This window comes from Ictidomys tridecemlineatus, chromosome X, assembly GCF_052094955.1.
Source record: "Ictidomys tridecemlineatus isolate mIctTri1 chromosome X, mIctTri1.hap1, whole genome shotgun sequence".
Lineage (NCBI taxonomy): Eukaryota > Metazoa > Chordata > Mammalia > Rodentia > Sciuridae > Ictidomys > Ictidomys tridecemlineatus.
The window spans coordinates 27,107,404-27,132,310 of NC_135493.1; the positions used below are offsets into that span (position 1 = coordinate 27,107,404).

At 35.9% G+C, this 24,907-nt stretch overlaps 1 protein-coding gene across 11 annotated transcripts in view; it reads right to left on the bottom strand.

Moving 5' to 3' along the window:
- The window catches only part of Gria3 (glutamate ionotropic receptor AMPA type subunit 3), a 273,117-nt gene that overhangs the window by 89,326 nt on the left and 158,884 nt on the right, over positions 1-24,907 (bottom strand). For all 11 annotated transcript variants that reach the window (XR_005733696.2, XM_040285043.2, XM_040285039.2 and 8 more), the window contains 2 exons: positions 22,764-22,817; positions 2,562-2,723 (listed from right to left, as the gene is read on the bottom strand). Coding sequence is in view for 10 of the 11 variants with exons in the window: in XM_040285043.2 (XP_040140977.1) it covers positions 2,562-2,723; positions 22,764-22,817 (216 nt within the window). In the remaining variant the exon portion in view is untranslated. The remainder of the gene's footprint in view (positions 1-2,561; positions 2,724-22,763; positions 22,818-24,907) is intronic.

Below are 24,907 nucleotides of genomic sequence, written 5' to 3' on the forward strand. Positions count from 1 at the left end.
GTTGATATGCTCAATTCAGGATTAGGCCAGTGTTTTAATGCAAGGGATTTGATTATTTGCAATTTGAAATGGTGGATGCATTTTCATTAAATGGATCAACAAAGTATGATTAAAATAAGTTGGCCCCTGTTTTGCAGGGGTGACATATACTGGTAGAATATAAAATTCTGTTGACTTTTTTTTAAATGTAAGAAAATGTCCTAGAGGGAATTCTCTCTATATAGAATGTCCAAATACAATTGGGAGTGAATATATTGTGCCTCTACAACTATCAATTTACTTTTCTGACTTTTCTCATGTTACTTTTCTTTCAGAAGTAAACATCAAGTATGACTATAGCAGGGGCATTATGTTCTTTCATGAAGAAAAATCTTTGTGTCTGCCTGCCCATCCTTGCAGTACACAAAGGCAGCATAGTGGTGATTTTCTTTCCAGTCAACTGCATAAATTGTCAGCAATCTTAATTCCTTCCCAAGCCATTCCAAAAGAGCTATTTAATTTTTGACTTTATTCAGTTTCTACTTACCCATGCACTAGAATGTGCCCCTCCAAATAAAAGACAGTCATAAGAAGAAACATTTATAAAATACAGGCTAAATTCAGCATTAGGACAATTGTTAACTTTAGACAATTTTATTTCCTAAGCAAAAATATTGTACATCAGTTTTCATGTTTAGCTGCTTGTCCCATTTAATTATATATCACTGACTTACACAATAATAATAAAACATTTTCATTATTCCCTGTAATATGACCATTTTGAACTATGATAAATATCTTTCTGAGCTCTTCTAAATGTATAGAAATATTTACACATTTATTGATACATATTAATTATACAGATTTGTGGGTTTCACTGTGGCATATTCATTGTACACCAATTTTTAAAGTAGGATTTTTGTCTAATTCAAGTAGTACTAAGCAGAAATAATATGAAAGTTGTAACACTCTATTCAACCATTCCAGAAGGGTTTTACTTATAAACCTGAACGTTTCTTCTCAGCTGGTTCTGGAAGCTTACATTGTATTTTTCAGATATTATTGATGGATAATCCAGAACTGAGATTGTCTTCTCTTTTCTAGAAGTTCAGAGCTGGAATAAACTTCTCTGCACTATCTTTTTTTGTGTTTTTTACCCTTGTCCATTTTCTTGTACCTAACACAGTGCCTGGAACAATCTAGGCATCCTCTACAGTATTGAGTAAATGAATTTCATTGTTCTATTACCTGATATATCTAAGAGTCCTAAAGCAGTGCCTAAAGTTTAATGAAAATCTAAATTTGTATAAGTTCACCTAAATGGAATAGGAGGATAAATACCAACTTAGTACATTATAAAATGTTTAATTACACAGGATTCCACATTGGGATTGTGGTCATATTTACTGAACCAAATTAAGACACGTGATCTGGTCACAGGGCAGAATGTTTTAAAAACAAGCTGTTTTGGAAAAGTCTGGTATATAATAATCACTACAACCATGAGGTACCACTTAACTAGCAAATGACAACTGAATGGAACAATTATGTTTAACTCACATTTCCAGAATATAACCCATTTAGGGTGGATCTGCACTGGTGGTACAGAATGTTTGTCTTCTCTGGTGTATATTCCCTACTGTTCATTTTTATTCTTGCCACAGGGAAAGGATGTGAGGATGAGTATCTTGACATGAGAAAGGAGATTCCCCCCTTTCATTTTTTAGGGCAGGGTCTTGACTCTACTTGACCCCTCATCTTATTTTACAAGCATGGTACATTCTTTCATTGTAGCAAGAAGGAAGAATTTAAAGTCAGTTTCATAGTTGAACCAATACAATGAGGGAAAGAGTTACTTAAAAATACATTTGAAGGATTTTTTGTGTAACATGAATAATTTCCCCTTAATTTATCTGCTTTAATTCCTGAGTTTTAAATAATAAGATTTCTAGCCATAGGGGAACACATAAAATTGTGCAGTTTAAGAATGACTTTCTGATTTTAATAGTCTTGTCTTGATTTTGTGAAAATGAGCAACTTAGATAGTCTAATTATTTTTAAAGATACTTTGAAGGCAAGAAACATTTCTGTTCAAGATACATATATACATATATACATATACACACACACATACTCTGTATTAGAGTATAATTCACTTGGGTGTTCTGAGATTCATGGAATTTATTAATACAAAGCAATCACATAAATAATGTAAAATGTAATTTTCAGTTTCAGACTATCAATCTTCCTTACCTATTCCCACTGCCTTTGCCCTTTGCCTGGTTCAGATTCTTATAATATTGTAAATTATTATGAATATATTATAAATGAAGTTCATTAAAAAATTAAGCTAAATTATTCCTGAACACTGGATTTGAAAAGATCTCATTATCTATACCTTCTTTATTTGGAGATTTAGTTTTCACCTGCAGTTTTCTGTTTTTCTTTTTCTTTTTTTTCCCCATCTTTGAATTACTTCTAAGGGAAGACCACTTGATCACAGGATGACTATAAGTATGTATAGGCCAAATGGAAATGCTTTGAAAAGCTGGCCATAGGTTTCTACATGCCATGGAACATACCTTTAGTGGTGCATTCTTGGCTTCAGGAAATTCCCTTTCATCCAGCCTCACCCAGCGCTGTATGAATTGCTGAACCATAGGGTTTTCATTGTTGACAATCTGGAAACCTGTAATGTTGGCTCCCCCATGCATGACTCTTTCCAGCAAAATGTCAGTAAAACCCTGGAAAGACATTGAAAGGAAATCATGATTGTGAGGGTTATGTATTTCTACTCACCATATCTGTTAAAGTGTTAAGGATGAAATTAAAAGTTCCTTCTCTAGGGTCGCATATTAGCAATGAAGAAAGCCTTGGATATGGAACCAATTCTTGGTTTCTGAAATAATAGACATGATGGAGAAAATATGCATTTTTCCATTTTAGCGCCTCTGACTTTATTTAGTGTAGCTGCTATATGGACAAACATAAGTGACAACTTCAAGCAAATATTGTTTCATTTACCTATATTTTCAGTTTTTCTTATTTTAATAAAAATATAATGCTTTATGAAACTGGAAAATGTTGAACAAGTTTAACCCTAACAAGGGTTATAAAAACCTTTTCTTCAGCTTAATGTGCCAAACACAGTAGATTGCTTCAGATTCTAGTGATGAGTACTTTAGACACTTGTGATTCACAAAAATACCAATGAGTGAAACTGACAGCTTGGTTGTATATGATGGTATAAACCCCAGGGTATGTCTTACATGTGTCCACAAATGAGTCTTGACATCTGTATAACATCCACCATTTTCTTCTTAATTTGCTCTGGTTACCATCTGGTGTCTCTGTCACCTAATCTTCCTGAAGTACTCTCCCCAGGGTTCACACCTAAGCCATCTCCACCTGGGCACCACCAGCTCCATTGGGTATTGCTGTCATCTGGGACACTTCACTCAGAAATTTCTGCTAATTCTGTTGGCTACTTATCTCCTGCTTTCATTTGCTGTTGATGCATTAAGGCCATTAATGGACTGAAGCCAGGTTTCTATTCATAAAGAAATGACAAGAACTCTTCCTCCATTCTGTAGATTCCACCAAGCATTTTAATATAAAAAATTTAATATTCAGAAATTTTGAAAGAAACATGCAGTGAACATCAGATTCTACTATTAATATTATCATCTCCATCCATCAATCTGTTTTAGTTTTGGAATTCTTTCATAATAAGTTGTAGACATTAGTACACTTCACTCTTAAAGACTTCAGCATGCAGGTCACTAACTAGAATTCAATGTTTATATACAGTTATTTTTATTTCTTTTTGAGGCAATGTTTACACCCAATATAATGCACAAATTTTAAATGTATCATTCAGTGAGTTTTGATAAATGTTTATATCAGTATTACCAAAATCCCCATCAATTCTTTAAAGTTTTCTTTTTTTGCATTGTAAAAACATTTTATTGAAGTATAATAATACAGAAGAATGTACATATCTTTAAGTGTGTATGTGATGAATATTTATAAACTGACAGGTGAATGTAACCACTATTTAGAAGCTCCCCTTGTGTGTCTGTCCAGCCACTCCACCTCCATTTCTTGCCTTTTATATTTCTTTACATGAGTAAGTAGTCTTCAAAAATATTTTAATTGAACAGTTTTTTTTCAGTTATTACTTTCAGCCCCCTTCTTCTCCCTTTCATAAGTGTGATGAATCAAAAAAGACTGGACAAAGAGCCAAATAGTTTGTTTTGCATCACTGAGAATCACCCCTCTTTTCTGATAACAAAGTACTTTAAATATTAATATTAACTTGTCATAATGAGTTTTCTTCCAAAGGCCTCCTTCATGAAGGAAACTACGACTCAGTATATTCTCTCATTTGCTATATTCTGTACTAAAATCAGTAGAGAAGCTACCTTGGAGACTACTATTGATGCTTAAACTCATTAACCGACTCCCATTCTCCAAATATACATACAAATAAATAACAAAGGATAAAACTTCAATGAATAGCTTTAATTCATTTACTGTGCCAAATCATATTTCGCAGTTAACAAATATTACACAAGAATGTTGACCAACTGTACACCTACCTGCTGTTAGGGTGAAGGGAGTACGCTCTGGTGCTTGGCCTATTGTGTTTTGTTGGTTAGAAAAGTGGAACTCCCTTTCTTGAAAGGAGCTGAGAATGTTTCTACTACTATCCTGGTTTCCAGGGTCAATAATCACAGGATGTATTAGAAAGTGGTATATCTGACATTGATAAATAATACACTTCTATTTAGATAAAACACATAGCATGTTAAAATGTGAAATAAAAATAACAAAAAAGTACAGACAGAGGGAGAATTGATTCCAGAAATCTCACTTCTGCTATAAGGCCTAGAAGTGAGATTTGCCCTCAATCATCTTCAATGTGCCCGAACTTATTCCCAGATACATCTGTCACAAAACATGGGTTTGCTGAGAAACTTCCATCTCAGACTGAATGTTTTTGCCCTATGACATGTGTCCACAGCTGCACAAATCAAATGCAGTAGGGTGGTCACTTCAACCTGTTCTTCTGGCCTGCAAGTGCTCTATATTACTAATTCTTACTGCTTGTCCTGAAAGCTTATTAGGTATTATATGCAGAAATCACTAACACAGCCCCATTGACAAAGTGAAGAAAGCAGAAGTGAGGTAGAAAAAAAAGGGATAACCAATATTTAGAGAGTTTAAGGGACAGATCTTTTTGCTAAATGGCAAGGGGTAGATCCAGATACTACTTCAACCTATGACCTATTTATGTTCATTTTGCTTGTTCATAATCTCTTGTCAGATTCTATGGCTTGAGTGTCACTCTGGACTGGCATTTAGCTGCAGCAACCCACAGTCCTTGAGGTTGAGATAATTGAGGATGGATTTTTTCCTAAAGCCTGTGAAGTACTAGGAAGATGGAGGTTAGGACAGAATGTTGGCTAAGGTTCAAGAACTGGAATTATAGCTTTCCTACACTGTCATTATTTTAGGGCATCACACCTATCCATACTTTTATTATATTTCCTCCTTAGTCTGGAGAACCAGAGTACTCATGATGGTCAAATCCAGGCCCAGTCTCTTAAAACCTCTCTAAAGACACTAAAAGAGATGATCAGTAGACTATAGATGGTCAAAAGAGAGAATAAAAAGGAAGAGGTCAGTGGTAAAAGGAAGGAAGTTAGCAGAGAGTAGACAGCTAAGGAGGAAGATTTTGCTGGCTCCTTCTCTGCCTCCTATATCTATAAATCCTATATCTATTATGCTTTCAAAAATACTACATTTTTCATTATTTCTAAAACAAGCTGCTAGAGTCCATTGTCATATACAACTATAATTGGCAAAGTTGTGAATCGACGCCTGAGATTAATCACAGCTTCAGTGAAATAACTAAAATAACAAAGCTGACCAGAAAACACACAATATAAGTAGCCAGGAAATAAAGGAAGGGGAGACAGTGAGAGGAAAGGAGAATATAAGAGTGCTGGCTCAAGGCAGGAATAGTAAGGCTCCTGTCCTTGTCTGCTATCTAAATTTTAAGGCCCTACACTTTTCCATAATGTACTGTTAGATTTCTAGTCACTGGGCTGGGCACATACAATGCTCATGGTGTTTTTATTGAGACCATGTATCTCTGAAACCAGTGTAAGGATACTAAAACAGAACAGGAGACCATAAGACACACAGAGTATATAAAAAGGAAATAAAATGGTAGTGGCAGGGAGGAAAATGGTAGGATGATGGAAGTTAGGCGAAGTGTTCTGATTCATGGGAGAGGTTGGCTGGCTACTGGTTCACTTTATCTACCTGTCTGATTAATTTAAGACATTTCACTTGTCTATAACTCTTTCCAGAATTCACTTATTGGTTGGCTACACAGAGACCTTGAGGAGGAATATTGAGGCTAAGACTGTTCAAAGACTCTGTTCAGGCATTAACATAATAGAAGTGACCTTCAAACATATGAATGATAAAAAAGAAAAATAAAGGTGACAGACAAACTAAAAAGCTTCTTCTCAGCAAAAGAAACAACCAATGAGGTGAAGAGAGAGCCTACATTCTGGGAGCAAATTTTTGCTACATGCACATCAGATAGAGCACTAATCTTCAGGATATATAAAGCACTCAAAAAACTTAACACCAGAAACCCAAATAACCCAATCTATAAATGGGCCAAGGAGCTGAACAGATGCTTCTCAGAAGATGATAAACAATCAATCAACAAATATATGAAAACATATTCAACATCTTTAGCAATTACAGTAGTTTTGATTTGCATTTCTGTAAGATTTCATCTCATGCAAGTCAGAATGGCAGTTATCAAGAATACAAACAACAATAAGTGTTGGCAAGGATGTGGGGGAAAAGGCACACTCATACACTGCTGGTGGGACTGCAAATTGGTACAACCAATCTGGAAAGTGGTATGGAAATTCCTTGGAAAATTTGGAATGGAACCACCATTTGACCCAGCTATCCCACTCCTCAGTTTATACCCAAAGGACTTAAAATCAGCCTACTATAGTAACACAGCCACATTAATGTTTATAGCAGATCAATTCAGAATAGCTAATCTGTGAAAGCAACCTAGATGCCCTTCAATAGATGAATGGATAAAGAAACTGTGGTATATATGCATAATGGAATATTACTCAGCAGTTAAAAAGAATAAAATACTGGCATTTGCAGGTAAATGGCTGGAGTTGGAGAATATCATGATAAGCAAAGTAAGCTACTTCCTAGAAAACAAAAGCTAAATATTCTCTCTGATAAGTGGATGCTGATCTATAATGGCAGGGGGACATGCAAGACACCCATTGCAGTGAAGGTGGTGAAGTTGAGGCTGTGAATCCTTGGAAGCAATCTAAAGATGATAAAATGGTGGTGGTGGAGGAGGGATGGTGGTAAGATGATGGAAGTTAGGAGACATAAACTGATGCAAAGACAGGAGCTCATGGTTCTCTTTTGTGTTATTTCATTATTTTAAGGACTCTCACTTGTTTATATGCCAGTTAAACTTCTCCACTTGACCTTGGACTTCAAGGTGAGCGTATTGAAGTGTAGCCTCTTCTAAAACCATGAAAAGATGCTAATGCTACAGGAATGATAAAATATCCTTATGGGAAAAGGAGAAAATAAAATCAGGAATGTCATTGAATGAAATAAAAAAAACTTACAAGGAAACTGACAACTAAGAGGCAGAAGTAGCTGGTTCATTGTTTACTTGTTTCCATTCTAACATGCTTTGGAAAATGTTGTATTTATACCGTATATGGCTAGATTGAACTGCTGATACTTGACAATACAAGTTCCAAGTAGACTTTGGTCTCTGGAGTGCTTTAGCAAAGAGTTTGCCAAAAAAAAAATATATATATATCTACAAGGGAAGAGAGTAAATGAAAAGAACAGGGAAATGATAAGAATAGGAATATCAGGAGACAAACTTTGTAAAAATGGCAGGAGTTGGCAGGTACTTGATGCTACCTTTCTCCTATGATAATACTTTAAGGTATTTCACTTGTTTATAAAGGTATTTCACTTTCTAGGTTTTACTTCTTGAACTGACTATGTACAGAAGAGCAGGTGAGAATATTTGGCCCAAACTCATTGATGTCATTATATTAATACCATAACAGAAATGACCACTGAGTACTTGGAACATAGAAGGGGAAATAAAACTAAGAATACTGGAAGATACAACAAAAGAGGGAAAGAATGACTAATGGATTGGAGATGGGCTGACTCCTAGTTCACTTTCACATCTAACATGGTTCAAAGTGTGTGGTGTTGTCTATCACATTTCTAGATTCTCTTTTAGAATGTTTAAATTCAGTCTACAGATACAGAAAATAGACTACACTATTTGGACCACTTTGGCAAAAACACCAATATAAGAGACCTTACCAACAATTACCCAAATGTAAGAGGGGGATAAAAGGAGTGGTTACAACAAAGAGGAGAATACTAAGAGAATTTATTTATTTTTTAATTAAAGGCAGATATAGGAAGGTTTGTGTATTGCTTTGCCTCTTATCACAATATTTTAAAAAATACTTATTTTTTTAGTTTTGGGTGGACACAAAATCTTTATTTTAGATTTATGTGGTGCTGAGGATTGAACCCAGTGCCTAGTGCATGCTAGGCAAGTGCTCTACCACTGAACCACAACATTTTAAGGCATTTCATTTGTCCATAAATGCTGCTAAGCTTTACTTGAGCTGACAAATTCCCTGTAGTTGAGAATATTTTGCTAAATCTCAATGATTTATAAAAGAAATAAAACAGCCACTGATTACATGGGAAGTAAAAAGAGAAAATGAAAGTGGAAGGTCATGGGTAGAGTAAAGGAAAGTAAGAGAAGGGTGCTGAGTATCAGACAGGAGTTGGTTCACTTTTCGTTCATCTCTTCTCATGCAACATGGTTCAAAGCACATTATCTTTTCTATAACACTTAGATTCCATGAATAATATGTATAGATACAATTGGTAGGTGCAGAAAACTGACATTAGGTTTTTTATAGACAACTTCAGCCAAAAATGTTAATATAGCTGAGATTATCACCAAATATACAAGGGTAAACAAAGAAAGGGCAGGATGTAGCAAGAGGGAAATACTAGGAGTCCAATTCTTTTTATAAATGGCAGGAATTGCCTGTCTCCTGGTTCACTTGCTTTCATTTAAATATATTTTAAAATACTTTTTCTGTCGCATATCTCTAGCTTGAATGGTTGAGGTGCACAAATAGACTATGTAAGATATAGATGGGTGAGACTAGAATCTTTGAACAACTTCAGCAAAGACACTGATGTGGCAGAGCTGAGTAATGCATATTCATGATGTAGTATGCTAGGAATGAGCATACTATGTTGGTAGACCATATTTTCCATGCAGGGCAGGAGTTTGCTGGCTCTTGATTCTACTTTACCTCCTATCACATTTTAGGGCATTTTACTTGTTCACAAGCTATATCTAGTTTTAATTTATTATCTTTTATGGTAATGGGGGTTTGAACCTAAGGTGCTTTGCCACTGAGTATATTCCTAACCCTTTTAATTTTGAGACAGGGTCTCATCAAATTGCCCAGGCTGGCCTTCAACTTATTTGCCTCAGCCTCCCAAGTAGCTGTGATTACAGGCATGTGCTTGGCTAGTTTTAATTTCTTGAACCAACTCCTTGCAGACCCAGAGATGGGAAGGAACATCTGGCTGAATTGACTAATGTAACAGAAATGGACACAAAGCATCTGGAAGGTAAAAGGTAAAATAGATGTGCAAAGACTATACAAAGAAGCAAAAGGATAAATGCTCACTAAATTTAGTAGCTGGCTGATTCATGGTTCACCTCTTTTCCTTCTAACATGACCCAAAGCCTGCTACTTTCCCATCATACACTGATAGATTCTATGGGTGCTATGCATAAACACAGGTACAGAAAACTCAGACTAGGTTCTTCAGATAACTTCAGCAAGGAACTAATATAACAGAGTTTACCAGAAAATATCCAGAATTTAAGAGAGTTTTTAAGAAGGCCAGGGTTGCGATAAGAAGTGTAAGAGTGGATTAGTTTTTTATAATAGGTTAGTGTTGGCTGGCTGTTGTCTTGCTTTCCTTCCTGTCACATCATCTAGAGGTACTATTTTACTTGCTTGTAAATGCCTCCAAGGTTTTACTTCTCCCCAACATCTGCAGAGATACAGGTAGGAATATTTTCCCCAGCTCCACCAAAATATATATAAATAAAATAATGCAAGGGGAATGACTACCAAAAACCTGGAAGGAAAAGAGGAGAAATGAATAAGTGAAAGTCATGGGCAGAATGAAGTAAGGTAGGAGAGTAGTGCTGACTATTGGTCACCTGTTTGCCTGCTAAGTCGATTCAAAGTATGTTCTCTTTTCCATCACATATTGTTAGATTCTGTAGCTAATATAAGTAAGTACAGTTTGCAATGTATAGAAAACTGAGGTTGGAATCTCCCAACAATTTCAGCAAGGACACTGATGTAGCAGCAGTCACCACCCCATCTCCTGGAAGTAAAAAGGGCAAAGATAAAGGGGGTAAATAAGGGACCATTAAGAGACCATTTTTGTATGAGGGCAGCCTTTTTCTACTCTGGATCCTGCCTTGTCACCTATAACAACATTCTAAGACATTGTACTTGTTTACACTCTTGGTTTCATTACTTGAGTTGATAACTTGCACACTATGGGTGGGAATTTGAGTCCAAGTCCCAGTTAACTTTCTAGAAAGGCAAGAATACAGTGGACACTAAGGAAAATGAAGCAATTAGAGGCAGTGATACAAAATTGGGGATCTTGTCTAACAGCAGAAGTTGGCTGGTTTCTGGTCTCTATTCACATACTCAGTATTTTTAAGGCATTTCCTTTACTCATGACTTTTGGATAACTTTTTGTTCCTTTTGATGATATTTTCTTGAAGTTTGCTATCAAAATTCTTCACTTTTGAAAATTTTGATCCCCTGCCTTCTCTATACACTGCAAAAAGTTACTATAACAAAATTTACAATCCAGCATCAATCTCTAACAGGTTATGTTTAAGGAGTTAACAATAAGCACATTTTGCTAAATGGTTAGAGTTTCCTAGTTCCTGGCCAATTATTTTCTTTCATATTATGATCTACAAGTGGGACTTGCCATTCTATTATTTTGAGAATTTTAAGTCCCTGGCTTTCCTGAAGCTTTTATAAGATTGCCTGCATATATTTTTATCACCCAAAAGCTATTTGGTAATAGTGGAAAAGGGAAAGAGTGGGGGTAAGATGCAGACAGATTTTAGGAGAGAGCTTCTGGTTAACAGGTGGAATTTCTTTCCTCCCATTTCCTTTTTCCCCAGGATCACAGCATTAGTGATGGCCATCCATAATCTGCTATGTAGGAAATTGAGAGACTCTGTTTTCCCCAAATGGTAAAAAACCTACTAGAGAAATGAAAAATTGTGCTCCATTTATATAATATGAATCAAAATGCATTCTGCTGTCATAACAAATTAGAACAAATAAAGAAATAAATTAAAAATAAATAATACTCTAAAAGTATTTTTAGGAGAAAAAACCTAATGAAGCAGAGCTAGTCTTTCAACAGCCAGAGCCAAGCAGTAAAAGAGGAAAGAGATGGAGTTGCAAAGGGTAGGGAACAGTAGAGGAAGAATAGAGACAGTAGTCTGTAGTCTGTGTCTGCCAGCTGTCATATTATTCTCCATAGCCAGCTACCTCAGATTCTACTCCTGAAGGTGCCTCTTACTGGTCCCCCTATCATGTGGCGTTTTCCAGAATGTTACAATATCATTCCTTCTCTCTGACAGAAACACCCATGAAGAAGATATAGTTGCCTTGGCCAATAGTCTCTAATCATTTCTATAAGGCCTTCTCATGTCAGACATATTTTAACTGCCACTCAGGTTTCCATTATCTGTTATACTACCACAACTCCCTCATCCAGGCCCTGTCTCATATACACTACTTCAATATATCTTATGCTCTACCACATCATGCTGTTTTAAATCTTGGTATCTTTGTATGTTTTCCTTTTCTAGAAAGCGCTCCTACTTTATCACTTATAATTCCAGGAATTTCTATTGAAACTTCCTTCTTCAAATACCCTTCTTGCTTTCTATTAAGGATATTTTGAGTGAAAAATCATACATTTATAAAGTACAGTGTGATGTTTTGATACATGTGTACAATGTAGCATGATTAAATCAAGCTATTAATATTTACCACCTCATTTACCTATTAATTTTATGGAGAGACATTTGAAATTTATTCTTTGAAAGAGACAATATATGATTATTGACTATAGTTACTCCATTGGTCAATAGACCACAAAACCTATTTTTCTTGTCTGAAACATTGTACCCATTTCTTCCCTTCCCATCCATACTAGCTTCTAGTAACTATCATTCTACTCTCTACTTCTATAAGTTCAACTTTTTAGATTCCACCTATGTGAGATCACACAGTATTTGTCTTTCTGTGCCTGGATTATTTCACGTAGCATTATGTCTTCTAGATTTGTGCATGCTATCACAAATGACAGGATTCCCCTCTTTTAAAGGCTGAACATTCACACATTACATTTTCTTTCTCCATTTGTCCACCAATGGACACTTAGATTGATATCATGCTTGGTTATGTCAATAAAGCTACAATGAATGTGGTTATGCTGTATCCCTTTAATATATTGGTTTCATCTCCTTTGGATATAAAGATGGTCCCCAACTCAATGATAGTTAGACTTAAATATCTTTTTTATCTTTACAACAATGCAAAAAGTGATATGCATTCAGTAGAAACCATATTCACAATTTTGAAGTTTGATCTTTACGTGGACTAGCAATATGAAGTGTGATACTGTCTCATAGTGCTAGGTAGTGATAGTAAGCTGCATCTCCCAATCAACCACATGATCATGAGGGGAAAATACTCATATGTATAGTAAATTGTGTTGCTAAGCTATAATGTTTGGTAGGTTAGGGATATTAAATGCATTTTCAACTTATATCATATTTTCAACTTAGGGTGGGTTTATTGGGATGTAACCCCATTGTAAGTCAAAGAGCATCTGTGTATCTAGAAGTGGAAATACTGGATCATATGATAATTTTATTTTTAGATTATTTGAGGAAACTCCATATTGTTTTCCATAATGGATGTACTATTTTACATTTCTACTAACAATGTATAACAGTTCTCTTTTCTCTGCATTTTCACCAACATTTTCAATTAGTAAGATAATGGCTAAGAATTGTCCAATATCAAATTTATCTTTATATCTTCTACCAAAAGTTGTGTTCCTTTCTTTTAAGCCATGATCACATAGCCCTTCTACATTTTGATGATTGCTATGTACTGTTGTCTTGTTTATTATTGTATGCCTTCTCATGCCTTTTGTTCAATAAGTATATTTGTATACCCAATAATGTTATTGCTAAGTGACTTCAAGTTTCAAAGTTCCCTGTTGTGCTAAGTGACATTTTTGTTAAGGCCATTTTATTATTTCACAGGGATTTTCATAATTAAAGGTGATGTTTAGATATTCAATGACTTTTGTGTGCTTAGACTAAACTTATCAAATTAAAATTCTGCTTGAATTTCACAAATTCTATTTGGTTGAAATCAATTGGCTAATTACCACAGTGGTATCCTTTCCTTTAGCTGTGCCAGTAAACTTTGTGTATAGAGGGAAAATATTAAGCAGAGATAGACTGCCGTCAATCCTACTGCTCATAGATAGGTGGATCAAAACTCTGATTTTTCTCTTTCTACATACTAAATAGCTATACTTTTTTGTGGTGCTGGAGATGAGACCCAGGGCCTTGCTCATGCTAGGAAAATGCTCTACCACTGCGTATGTCCCTCAGCCCCAACATTTATACATTTGGTTATTTGCTTCTCTGTAACAATGGCAACGTTTGTTGGAAATATGGGTGTAATTTCCAGAAGGGATTACTTTGAGATGGAAACAACTCATTTGGATTTTGCCATACTTCATCAACTGTATTACTTCTCAATCACATCATATCTGTTTGATCTAGTGCACTGTTGCTTACAATAAAACCAACCATGACCTTCATGCTTGAATAGTTCATGCAGGGCCTTGTACACTACCCTTGGATAATTCTCCAAGGCCATATTTCACACAGAAAATGAACAATTGACATCCAAACATAGTTTGTCCCTGATTTGAGAATAGGCAGACAACTCAGACTTTGAAAGATTCAAATGAATTTGGTTTTATCCTATCTTCCTTGATTTATACACACTGCAATTTATTTCCCTTCCGGTAATGTGGATAATCAAGAGTTGGAAATAAATATATTCAAGGCTCACTTGTAGAGCACTTATTTTCAAGATGTTATGTGGAGATTTCATTCATATAGTGCTATTCTTAGGATGCATTTTGTACATAGAGGAAAACAGACAAGATAAGTTGGGTGACTTTCATTGAGTTGATAGATGATGGGTGAGGAATAGAAAGGTGGTTTGCCTACAGGAAAGATAAAAGCAGTAGAATGAGGGCTGGAAGGCTGCCAAAGACAACTATTTCACAATTTGGATGAAGGCTGGCTCTGCCTTTAGTGCTGTTTGAATTGTTCATCTGGGTGATGCTTCAATATGGAAATGCATAGTAATTATGGTGACTCAAGTTATCAGATTTTTAAATGAAAGACACAAGTCTTTTTCTAGAAAGCAGGTTCATCCTCCAGGGAGGGCATAATGTATAGAGTGAAAGATTACAACATACAAATTAGCACTTGATTACAGATTCCTTATATTGTTCATTAACTGTTCCATTCTCTAATCCAATCAAGGACCATACTTTAAAATCTTCTAAGTGCCAGCTGTTGGTGTAATGGTGAGCCCTATCAAATTTGGTCACCGCCCTCATGGCAATTCAGTCTATTTGGAATGTTTTGTATGAATAAACAACTAATTATAACTTCATTTAAGTGCTAATTGAGGAGAAATAGCCTCTATTCATTTTTTACTATCAGTTTTATTGAGATATCGTTTATATGCCATAAACTTCATCCATTTGACACTGATCTTTTTTTTTTTTTGGTATCAGGGATTGAACTCAGGGGCACTTGACCACTGAGCACATCCCCAGCCCTATTGTGTATTTTATTTATAGACAAGGTCTCACTGAGTTGCTTCTTGCCTCCTGTTGGCAAGGCTGGCTTTGAACTCGCGATTCTCTTGTCTCAGTCTTCTAAGCCATTGGGATTATAGGTGTGCACCATTGCACCCAGCCACATTGATCTGTTTTTAAAGCATAAATTGGATCCTGTGATTTTCTTGCTTGAAATTCTTCAATGGCTTTCCAATGTTGTTGAAAAAGCTAAAACTCTTTAACTTGGCCTAATAAAGCCTTATATATCTGTCCTGTCTCTGTTATAACCAAAATTGTCTTCTGATAGAAGGTATCAAGCTCTCTTCTGCCTCAGGACCTTGGCATGTGATATTCCTCATGCACAAACTTGCCCTGATTCCCTTTCTCCATGTAGCTGCATCTTTCTTACCTTTTGATCATTATTTTGAAATCACCTATTCTAAAAGACCTTCTATGGCCACACGATGCAGAGCACTGAACCCCCACACTACATTCTCTTCATTCCTAGTCTATCCCCATGCCAATTACCATAAGCTGTGCAAGTCTGACCTGACTAATATAAGTTTCTCAAGGACACTATACTTTGTCTACCTTGCAGTGGAGTGAACAAAGTTTTTGGTATATAAGCAATATATAGGGGGAAAAAACCCTCATTGTAAAGAATTTTTAAGTAGTGTGCATATGAAAATTGGTGCTGATTCACTGTTACCAGTCTGAGATTATATGAGGAAACAATTTGAGAGTAAGTCTTTATCATCCTTTATAGGAGTTTGACATGGTAATATTATAGCCATTGAATGCAATACTAAAAAGATTTTCTTCTTTATTTTGTGTATTTAGTTTTTTAAGTAATTTATTTTTGATGAAGTTTTATTGGTCCATGAAGATTTTTTTTTTTTTTGGAAAAAACCTATCCATCTTCATAAATAGTTTAAAAAGCACTGTTTTAAAGGACATGATCTACAGGCCTTGGGGAGAAGATGGAATTATTTTAATACATCTTGTTAGAACACTGGGCAGGAAGTGATCTTTCCTTGTTAATTTCAGGCAGGAGGAAGAGGTAAGGGTAGGATAGAAAGGGAGGAGATGGGGTATGGGGGGAGAGAAGAGGAAAGTATTGGTTTACTATAATGGAGGAATTCTGGGAGAGGGAGAATGAATATTTCAAAGTTGGCTACTTAAAACTGACAAGTGCTTGTGGCATTCTAAATGCATGGTTAGAAGTTGGATTCCTGCCCAATACTCGCATTGCCATCACATTCCCTTGGTATTCTGCTTACCCTATCTCCATTTGGAGAAGAAATTGAATCCTCAGCCACCAGAGAGGTTGTGTACCCAAGGGAGATTGCTAGGTTCCCTGACACTGGAGACCAGTGGGAGTGTTTTCCCTCAAAGCCCACCACCCTTGCCTGCAAAACTCATTGCTCCAGCCCAATGAGCTCTGTGTCACCATGCCATCTGCTGTGATGTCAGTGATCACAACATGTGACTTTGAGCATTTTAATTTTTATTTAGAACATTGAAAATGGGAGAACAAAGGAAGGGAAGGTAGTGAACAGAACAAGAAGATCTGGAAGGGGAAGAGAACAGAAGGGAATAGTTGTTATTGGCAAGCAAAACAGCATGACTCAATCTCATTCAAATTTATTTTCTCTCTAAACACAGGCCCTTCTTTGTTCAGGTACATTCTGAGAACTTGTAAGCCTCAGAGAAAAATTCATTTCTTCAAGCCTAGGTTATTTCAAGCTTAGGCTATCTCTTTGGGTTGCATTTTATGCGGAATGCTTTTGTCTTAGTAAAATTTGATGAAAAAAAAAGGTTTCATGATATCATCTAGTATCCCACTATTATTTCCTGGCATACTAATAATGTGAATGAGGTGGATGGTGAGGGAAGAGGGAAGAAAGAGAAAGAAAAATGAGTGAGATGAGATAGAGATTGTTTGTGCATGTATGTATGCACACACTCATGAATATGGGGGAGAGAATGAGACGAAGAGGGAAGGTAGCAGACAAAAGGTAGTTATGGCAATGCAATTGATGCCAATTGACATTCATTTCATGTTGGACAGCTTTCAAACCCAGATTCACAAAACTGTCCTTGTTTTTAAAACCCATTTATCTCTGATCACTTCACTCTCATAAATTTATAACTTATGTTTCATTAATTTACAGTCATGTCTTTACAAATACTCTTACATGACCTTTGTAGGGCGGGCCTCTTGTCTTATTAAGATGCTTAGGTGGGTCAAACGGGAAGAGCAAGGTGCTCTACCAAGTATCTAACCAACTTGAATTGGTAAACCTAGCTTGGCAATGGATTATTTATGAGACTTGAGGCAAGTATCTTTTCTGAGTCCACTTCCTGATCTGGAAATGGCTTGGGGATATGGGTAGGCAAGAAGTCTCTCCTCACAGAAATTCTCAGATAATCAAATGAGAAATCAGAAGAAAACAGTTAGCACAGCAGGGAGTAGTCTAATATATGTCATCTTCTCTTTTCTCTCTGAGCAGGAGCACAATGACCAGCATAATTCCCTGCTCCTGTTGCTCTCTACAGCTGACAGCTGACATTACCTAACTTCTACTTATAGGGGCAACAACTGTTCCCAAGTCTGGGACTGGACTTGGCCTAGGCAGTACTTAACTGGTACAACACTTATTGAGCCCTGCTATATAGCTTGTGTTCTTTCATGAGCACCTCAATTGGTTGAATATTTTGGTCTTAAATTTGGGAGTACCAAACATCTGTTGTTAGACCATCTCAACCCACATCCAATTAACCTTTTGTCAACTGCTAGAATGTTTTGATTGATTCTTCAGATCCTAATCTCTGTTTAAAACGTGTACTCACACCCTTCTTGGCTTTTGCCCATCTGGACTGATTTTCCAACTTCAGTCTGCCTTAAGACTTTATATCTCCAAGGATAACGGGGCTCTTGTTTTGCTCCCCTATTTGTATCCTCAGCATTCACCCAGTTGCTGTATCTACACTCTTTATCCTGGCCTACTTTGGTCCAAACTGATCTCCAAGAAGAAAGAAATGTAGAGCCAGAAGGGGCCTTGGAGTGTTTTCTAAACTTTAGTCATGTATATGTCCCTTTGCACTTTTTAAAATACATTGGTGTAAGGGCTGGGGATGTGGCTCAAGTGGTAGCGTGCTTGCCTGGCATGCATGGGGCAGTGGGTTTGATCCTCAGCACCACATACAAACAAAGATGTTGTGTCTGACGAAAACTAAAAAATAAATATTAAAAAATTTTCTCTCTCTCTCTCAAAAAAAAACTTAAAAAAATAAAATACATTGGTGCACCATCTGATTTATAATCTACTTAATATTTTTCTTTAAACTGGCCACATTTTTAAAACCTAAATATCTGCTTTAGTCTTATTCTAAGGAAAATCACATTTTCTGTGAAATATTATTTTTCTACTATACATTTAATGTGAGCTCAAAACTACTAAGTTAAAAAGAAGTTTTGCCCCATACTACCTATTATCATCTTATGTATAAATAAAACATTTTGACAACTAGTGATCTGGTTTAACTCTACATTTTAAAAATTAAGAAATAGGTTCAGACAAGTTTGGCTTACCATAAAGTTAGTTAAATGAATTTTTGGGATTCAAACTTGTCTTCTAGCTTCTAGTAAAGTGCTTTTTTTAAAATATTTTTTTTTTAGTTGTTGACAGACCTTTAATTAATTAATTTATTTTATGTAGTGCTGACCATCGAACCCAGTGCCTCACACATGCCAGACAAGTGCTCTACCACTAAGCCCCAGCTCCAGCCCCAGTAAAGTGCTTTTTTTCCCATAATGCCACACTGCCTGCCTCCTTTGCATCTATTCCTAATCTTAGTCTAGGGTTCTGTGTACATGATTGAGTTATCAATAATGACATAAAAAAATTAAATCATGATACATAACATCCCTGGCAATGGCAGTGTAAATGATCCTAATCCAAGACCTTGACATGAGAGAAAGAGGCTGCTTGACTGACAGCTTGTGTACATGTTGGTCACGTCTGGGATTACAGCAGAGAAACCCCACTGCCTTAGAGTCCTGGAAGAGAAAACAACAATTAATTATAGAACAAACCCTAAAAAGAAAAGACATCACCAACTGATACGAAGTTTGTAAGAGACTTACTTGCTCTATTCTGGCCTGACCAGATCCCATCTCTGGCCTGTGGTCCTGGTAGAATCTTTTTTCTCTTTCAGGGATTTCAGCAAGTTAGAGTTTTGAAGTTTGTTGTCTGCTCTGAAATTTACACCCAGACTTCTCGAAGGCCTTTGTTGAAGCATTCATGGAATATCCAAGTCTTCTCATTTAGGATACTACTAGGGAAGGTCCATGTAAAAGAACATAGAAGTCTTTGCCAGATAGATGGATCTCACTATCAAAGGGGACACTGGAGCTATGGTAAGATGATTCTAGGAAGCTTATTTAGGCAGTGTGAGTGTTCTTGAATTTGTACTTGTAGAAGAAAGGAGTGGCTCTGTGCTGTTGTAACACCAAGACTCAGATTAGAATTTGCTCCCCTGTATATATATTCATCCTCAGCTTTCACCCAGCTGGCTCATCTTGAAAGGCCAGATGGCTCATCTTGAAAGGAAACATCTTCTTAGCTCTACTTCCCTTTTTGACCATCCAAATGACTTTTAAATAGTTTTTGGTTTACTCTGTATGTGTATATCTTTGCTGGAGGTGTTTGGGGTATTTTTATCTGCTTAAAAAATCTGGAAACCATGGTAAGGATGGCCTGTCCCATTATTATTATCAGAGACGAGCAGCAGTTCCTATCTCTATTGCCCAAATGCAATTTGATATAGCGTATAGGGACTTATGGAAACACATGGCTGAGTTCAAATGAAAAGAAGGTCACTAGAGGAAGAGAAGTGTGATAAATGAGTTCATGTTTTCATTACTCAGACTGACATGATACTATACATTACTTTCTTTCTGAAGGAACAGATTTTGCTTGTTCTTGTAGTGGGCATCCCCCCAAGGTCTCGTAATTCTAAATTGTGTGTTCAGGATTCACTTTGCCACTCTTTTCCTCACCCTCATCCTAGCAATTCTCTTTTATAGATCTATCACTCTGCAGGCTTTCATTTCTACTAGTTTTGAATCTCAAAGTTGAAGCCAAAGCCCATCTAAAGGATTGTCAGTAGGAATAAGGAGGTCCCATTGGCACTCTAGAATGGAAAAGGTTTTTATAGGTCATCTGGTCATTTTAGGCTGATTGAGACAACCATTGATGTGCATGGCTCAGATCTTTCTTCTGATAGATCCTGCCTCAAGGAGTTAGCTGACAGTCTCCAGCTTCAGGTGCCTTCAGGACTGGCCTTAACTTTCAAGTGGAAGATGTATGTTACCTGGGCAGCTACCAGTCAATGACCAAGCAAAGTGGGGATGCAATGGCTTGCTCTTTGGGGCAATTTAGGCCTCTTCTATGTCCAGTCTTTGCGTCAGAGCTCTCTCTCAGTTGTGGTGGCCACAACTTTATCAGAGCTACACCATAGTCTGAAGTTCTTCCTATAAGTCTAAAACTCTTTTGTCTTTAACAAATAATATTCCTAATGATTGTCTTGCACTTCTAATTATGTTTTAGCATCTGCTTCCAATGGACCCATTCAACACATGAACAAACTCCTTCTACTCTTACCTCTACTTCCACAGTAATGGAACCTAGGTCTATAGGGGTGAAGTGGCTTACCCAGGATCTCATAGCCAGGCAGTAGCAAATTCAGTGTGACAATCCAAACATTCTGACTCCTAGTCCAATGTTTTTTTTTTTTCCTAAAACTTCAGTCAACCATGTACAACCACAACCACTTTTTACAACAGTATGCCAAAATCAGATTTGGATGTACTTCTTTATCAATCACCCATGCAATTGTTTACTTGAACAATATTATAAAACAATATTTAAAAAAACTATTTAACTTTTATTAAATCTCTACTTTAGTCCTGTATGAGGTAATAATCTATGATTTAAAAAGTTTTGATGCACTAGTTTTATTGTTTTTTAAAAGTATCTTCTCAGTTGTCAATGGACCTTTATTTTATTTATATGTGGTGCTGAGAATCGAACCCAGTGCTTTACACATGCTAGGCAAGCGCTTTACCAGCGAGCTACAGCCCTGGCCCGCATTTTATGGTTTTCTTATACCTATTAAGATACGTTACTATTAAAATAAAAGTTTGTATGCATGCTACCTAAAGCCACCTTATGTATTGTCAGTGATAGGTAAACTTCACATTTTCAAACAGTATACTATATATCTCTCTGCTTTCTTAGGACATATAAGACTGAGAAAAAGGAAAGGGGAGAGTGGTGAAGGAAGGGAGAGAGGAAGTAGAATAGAATATTTATTGGTGAGGAATAAAAAGTCATCAGCTGTCTCAGATGCCTTGTTGTGACATCATATTTTCTGCCAATCCCTTGTCAACTATCCACTGAATCAAAACATCTTTACTTAACAGTTGCCTAAAAACCAAATTGAATATATTTAGATACGAACGACAAATCAAGATTTATCTTAAATGAGTCAATGCATTTATTCCCAAAATGGACTGAAATGCTCACTTTGAGAGCAAACTATTAGAGAAAATGTACATAAGATTTGAAAGCAGTATCTCTAATCTTCATTTTATAAAGTGCTTGAATATACATACATTTTAAGAAAGAGGTTTAAATAACATTTCCTTTCTCATTTAAAAATATTCATTATTAAAACCAAACAAGATATTTTCTTTAAGAAATCTAAGAATATAATTACAACAATCTTTCACCTTTGTTGCTATTCTTTTGATTTAAGAGCTTTATAATGATCATGAATCTGTTGTGCTAATGAAACAAAATTGGAGTTAGAATTCATGCTATGTAATAATTTAATAAACTCTTAGTATTGTAATGATAATTTAACATTCCCCTTTCATTCCATGGAGATAGTATTATTCAGAACCTCTGCCAAACAGATATTACTAATTTAGAAGTCATTTTGCTACTTCCTAAACAAGCTGGCCTTTCAAATAAAGAAGGGTATGAAATAACCTTAATGAAATACGAGCTTCTAAAATGTCACAAATTTTAAAGGCATGGGAAGTTTGAAGGTAAAAAATTCAAGTTGCCTTTTGTGTCAGTGGACAGGTGCCTATAACATTTTCACAGGGTCCTTAAGGTACCATGTTGAAACATACTCTGGCATCTGGTTTGAGAGATTTGGTAGTCTGCCTCTTGAAGGATAAATGTAGAACTGATATGCACATACACTTGAATCGATGGGGAGTCTGTTTTCTATGTGATCTGGCTTTTGGTTTACATTTCAAACCTGAATAAAATAGTTTACATTTCAAATCCAAATTGAATTTAAGAATAATAATGGAGAAAGCCTATCAAATTATTTTGTAAATAAGGAAACAGTATAGTTTTACAGTCAAAGTCAGCATAATTAAAAACAAGGCTATTGCATTCAGGTTTTGGTATTTAGTGAACTCAATTCTCCAAGCTTCTAGAGAACACATTAGGTACTTCATATATTTCCTTTTTGGGTGATTACAGATGACACAAACTAAATAAAATATATTGCCCAGAGACACTTAAACTCTCGCTTGTTCTTACCAGGTTAGCAAGCATGTAGTGATACCCTCTTGAATGTTTCCCAAGGATCACAACCTGCAGAAAGAAGAAATGAGAAATGTTATTTATTCAAGAAGGGCATTTTCTTTTGTACCATCAGTGGGATGGCTAGAACAAATGCTTTTAAATGCTCAACCAAGTGTTATGTCTTTTTTTATACAGTAAAATCACAGTTAATTGGACCAGGTTTCTTTTTGTTGCTTTTCACTTTCAGCCAAATAAAATAGCAAGAATTGCCAATATCAAATTTAAAATGTCAAAACAAGGGGGAAAAAAACCCTCTAAACTTCCAGGTCAGTAGAATCATTGTCACTTAAAATAGATGGCAAAAGCAATGAAGCTGATGCTCCCTCCCCCACCCATGAACTAGATTTCTGTATTTAGCTGTTCAGATGGAAAATGAGCTGAACTTTGCATACAAATTAGAAAATAGAATGTACAGTACATTTTTTTTTTTTATCTGGAATGCTTAGGGAATAGAACACTCAAAGAACGGGGTTAATGGGATTTTCAGGTTAACAGAGGTTGCTTTTGCTTATTGAAAACTTTTAAAATGGTTGCCTTCCTTTATTCTGCCTTAATATGAAAGACTTGTGACCATCTGTACAGCTTTTAGTGCTGCTCAAAATGCCTTAGGGCAGTCAGGGGGGTTTTCCCTCAGGGGATATTTGGCAATGCCTGGAGACATTTTTGATTGTCACAACTGGGAAGTATGCTACCAGCATCTAGTGTGTTAGATGATGATGATGTTAGGCATCCCTCAAGGCTCAGAACAGTGCCCAAGAATTATGTGGCCAAAAAATGTCACTAGGGCTGAGGCTGAGAAAGCATTCATCAGAATCATTATTCTTATCATAAGTGTCGTGAATAATACTGTAATAATAGTAAACCTTACAGTTTGCAAAGTACATTTTATCACCTAAATATTTTCCAGTCATATATATTGGTTGAAAGCTTTTAACTGCATACTTGATATAACTATATTTCCTTGTAACAAAATACAACTAAGTTCTGGTTAATTAAGGATTTCATAATATATTTTAGTGAGTATTGACTATGTGCAAGGTACTATACTAGATTCAGATAGTGGAAACAGGGAGGGAAATAATATAGAGTTAAAAGACACAACCAGAGGTAGGACGATATTCTGTACTGGCCTTGAAGCAAATACAATTTTAGGAGCTCTTTTTAAAAAATGAGACACAAATATGAATACAGTATTTTAAACAAGGCCTTGGAAAGAAGTTGTGCAAGTACAGGGCCGTTAAGCTTAAATTTCATGATAAATCCCTCTCTGGATGCTGCTGTCAAAGGATTTAAAAACAACTTGGGCAGCCATCAGATCATGCGTATCAAATCAGAACTATATATGTAAGGCTGTGATAATCATAAATACAATTTCCCTTATTTGAGTGTCTAGTTCACGTCAGATACTCTACTAGGTGCTATATATGTATTTAATCTCTAGAACAATTTAACAGTCTCATTTTATAGATAAAGAATCTCAGCCCAAAGAGTCTAAGTAATTTGCCCAATGCCATATAGCTGGGAAGTGGTAAAACTGGAAATATAACCTAGGTCTCTGCCTCTAGAACTCCTATTCTGGGAAGTACAGTCAGAGGCCCCTTATCTATGTGTTCTGCATCTGAAGATTTAGCCAACCACCAATTGCAAATAAAATTTGATTTGGAAAAAAATTGCATCTGTACTGAACATACCTTATTCTTATTTCACTAAGAAATAAAATAGAACATCTATTTCTATCACATTTACATTGTATTAGGTATTATAAGTAATCTAGAGATGATTTAAAATATTCAGGAAGATGTACCTAGGTTCTATGCAAATATTGAACATTTTATAAAAGGGACTTGAGCATCTGCATATTGTGGTAGCTGCAGGGACAGGAGATGTCCTGGAACCAATCTTGTACAGTATGACTGTATATCACATGGTTTCTAAATACAGATGGGTCCTGACTTATAATAGTTAAAATTATGATTTTTGACTTTACAATGGTGTGAAAGCAATATCCATTCAGTGGAAACTATATTTGAACTCATGTTAACCATGTGTTAACCAGTGAGTACCCATATATCCATTCTGTTTTCCACTTTCAGTATTCA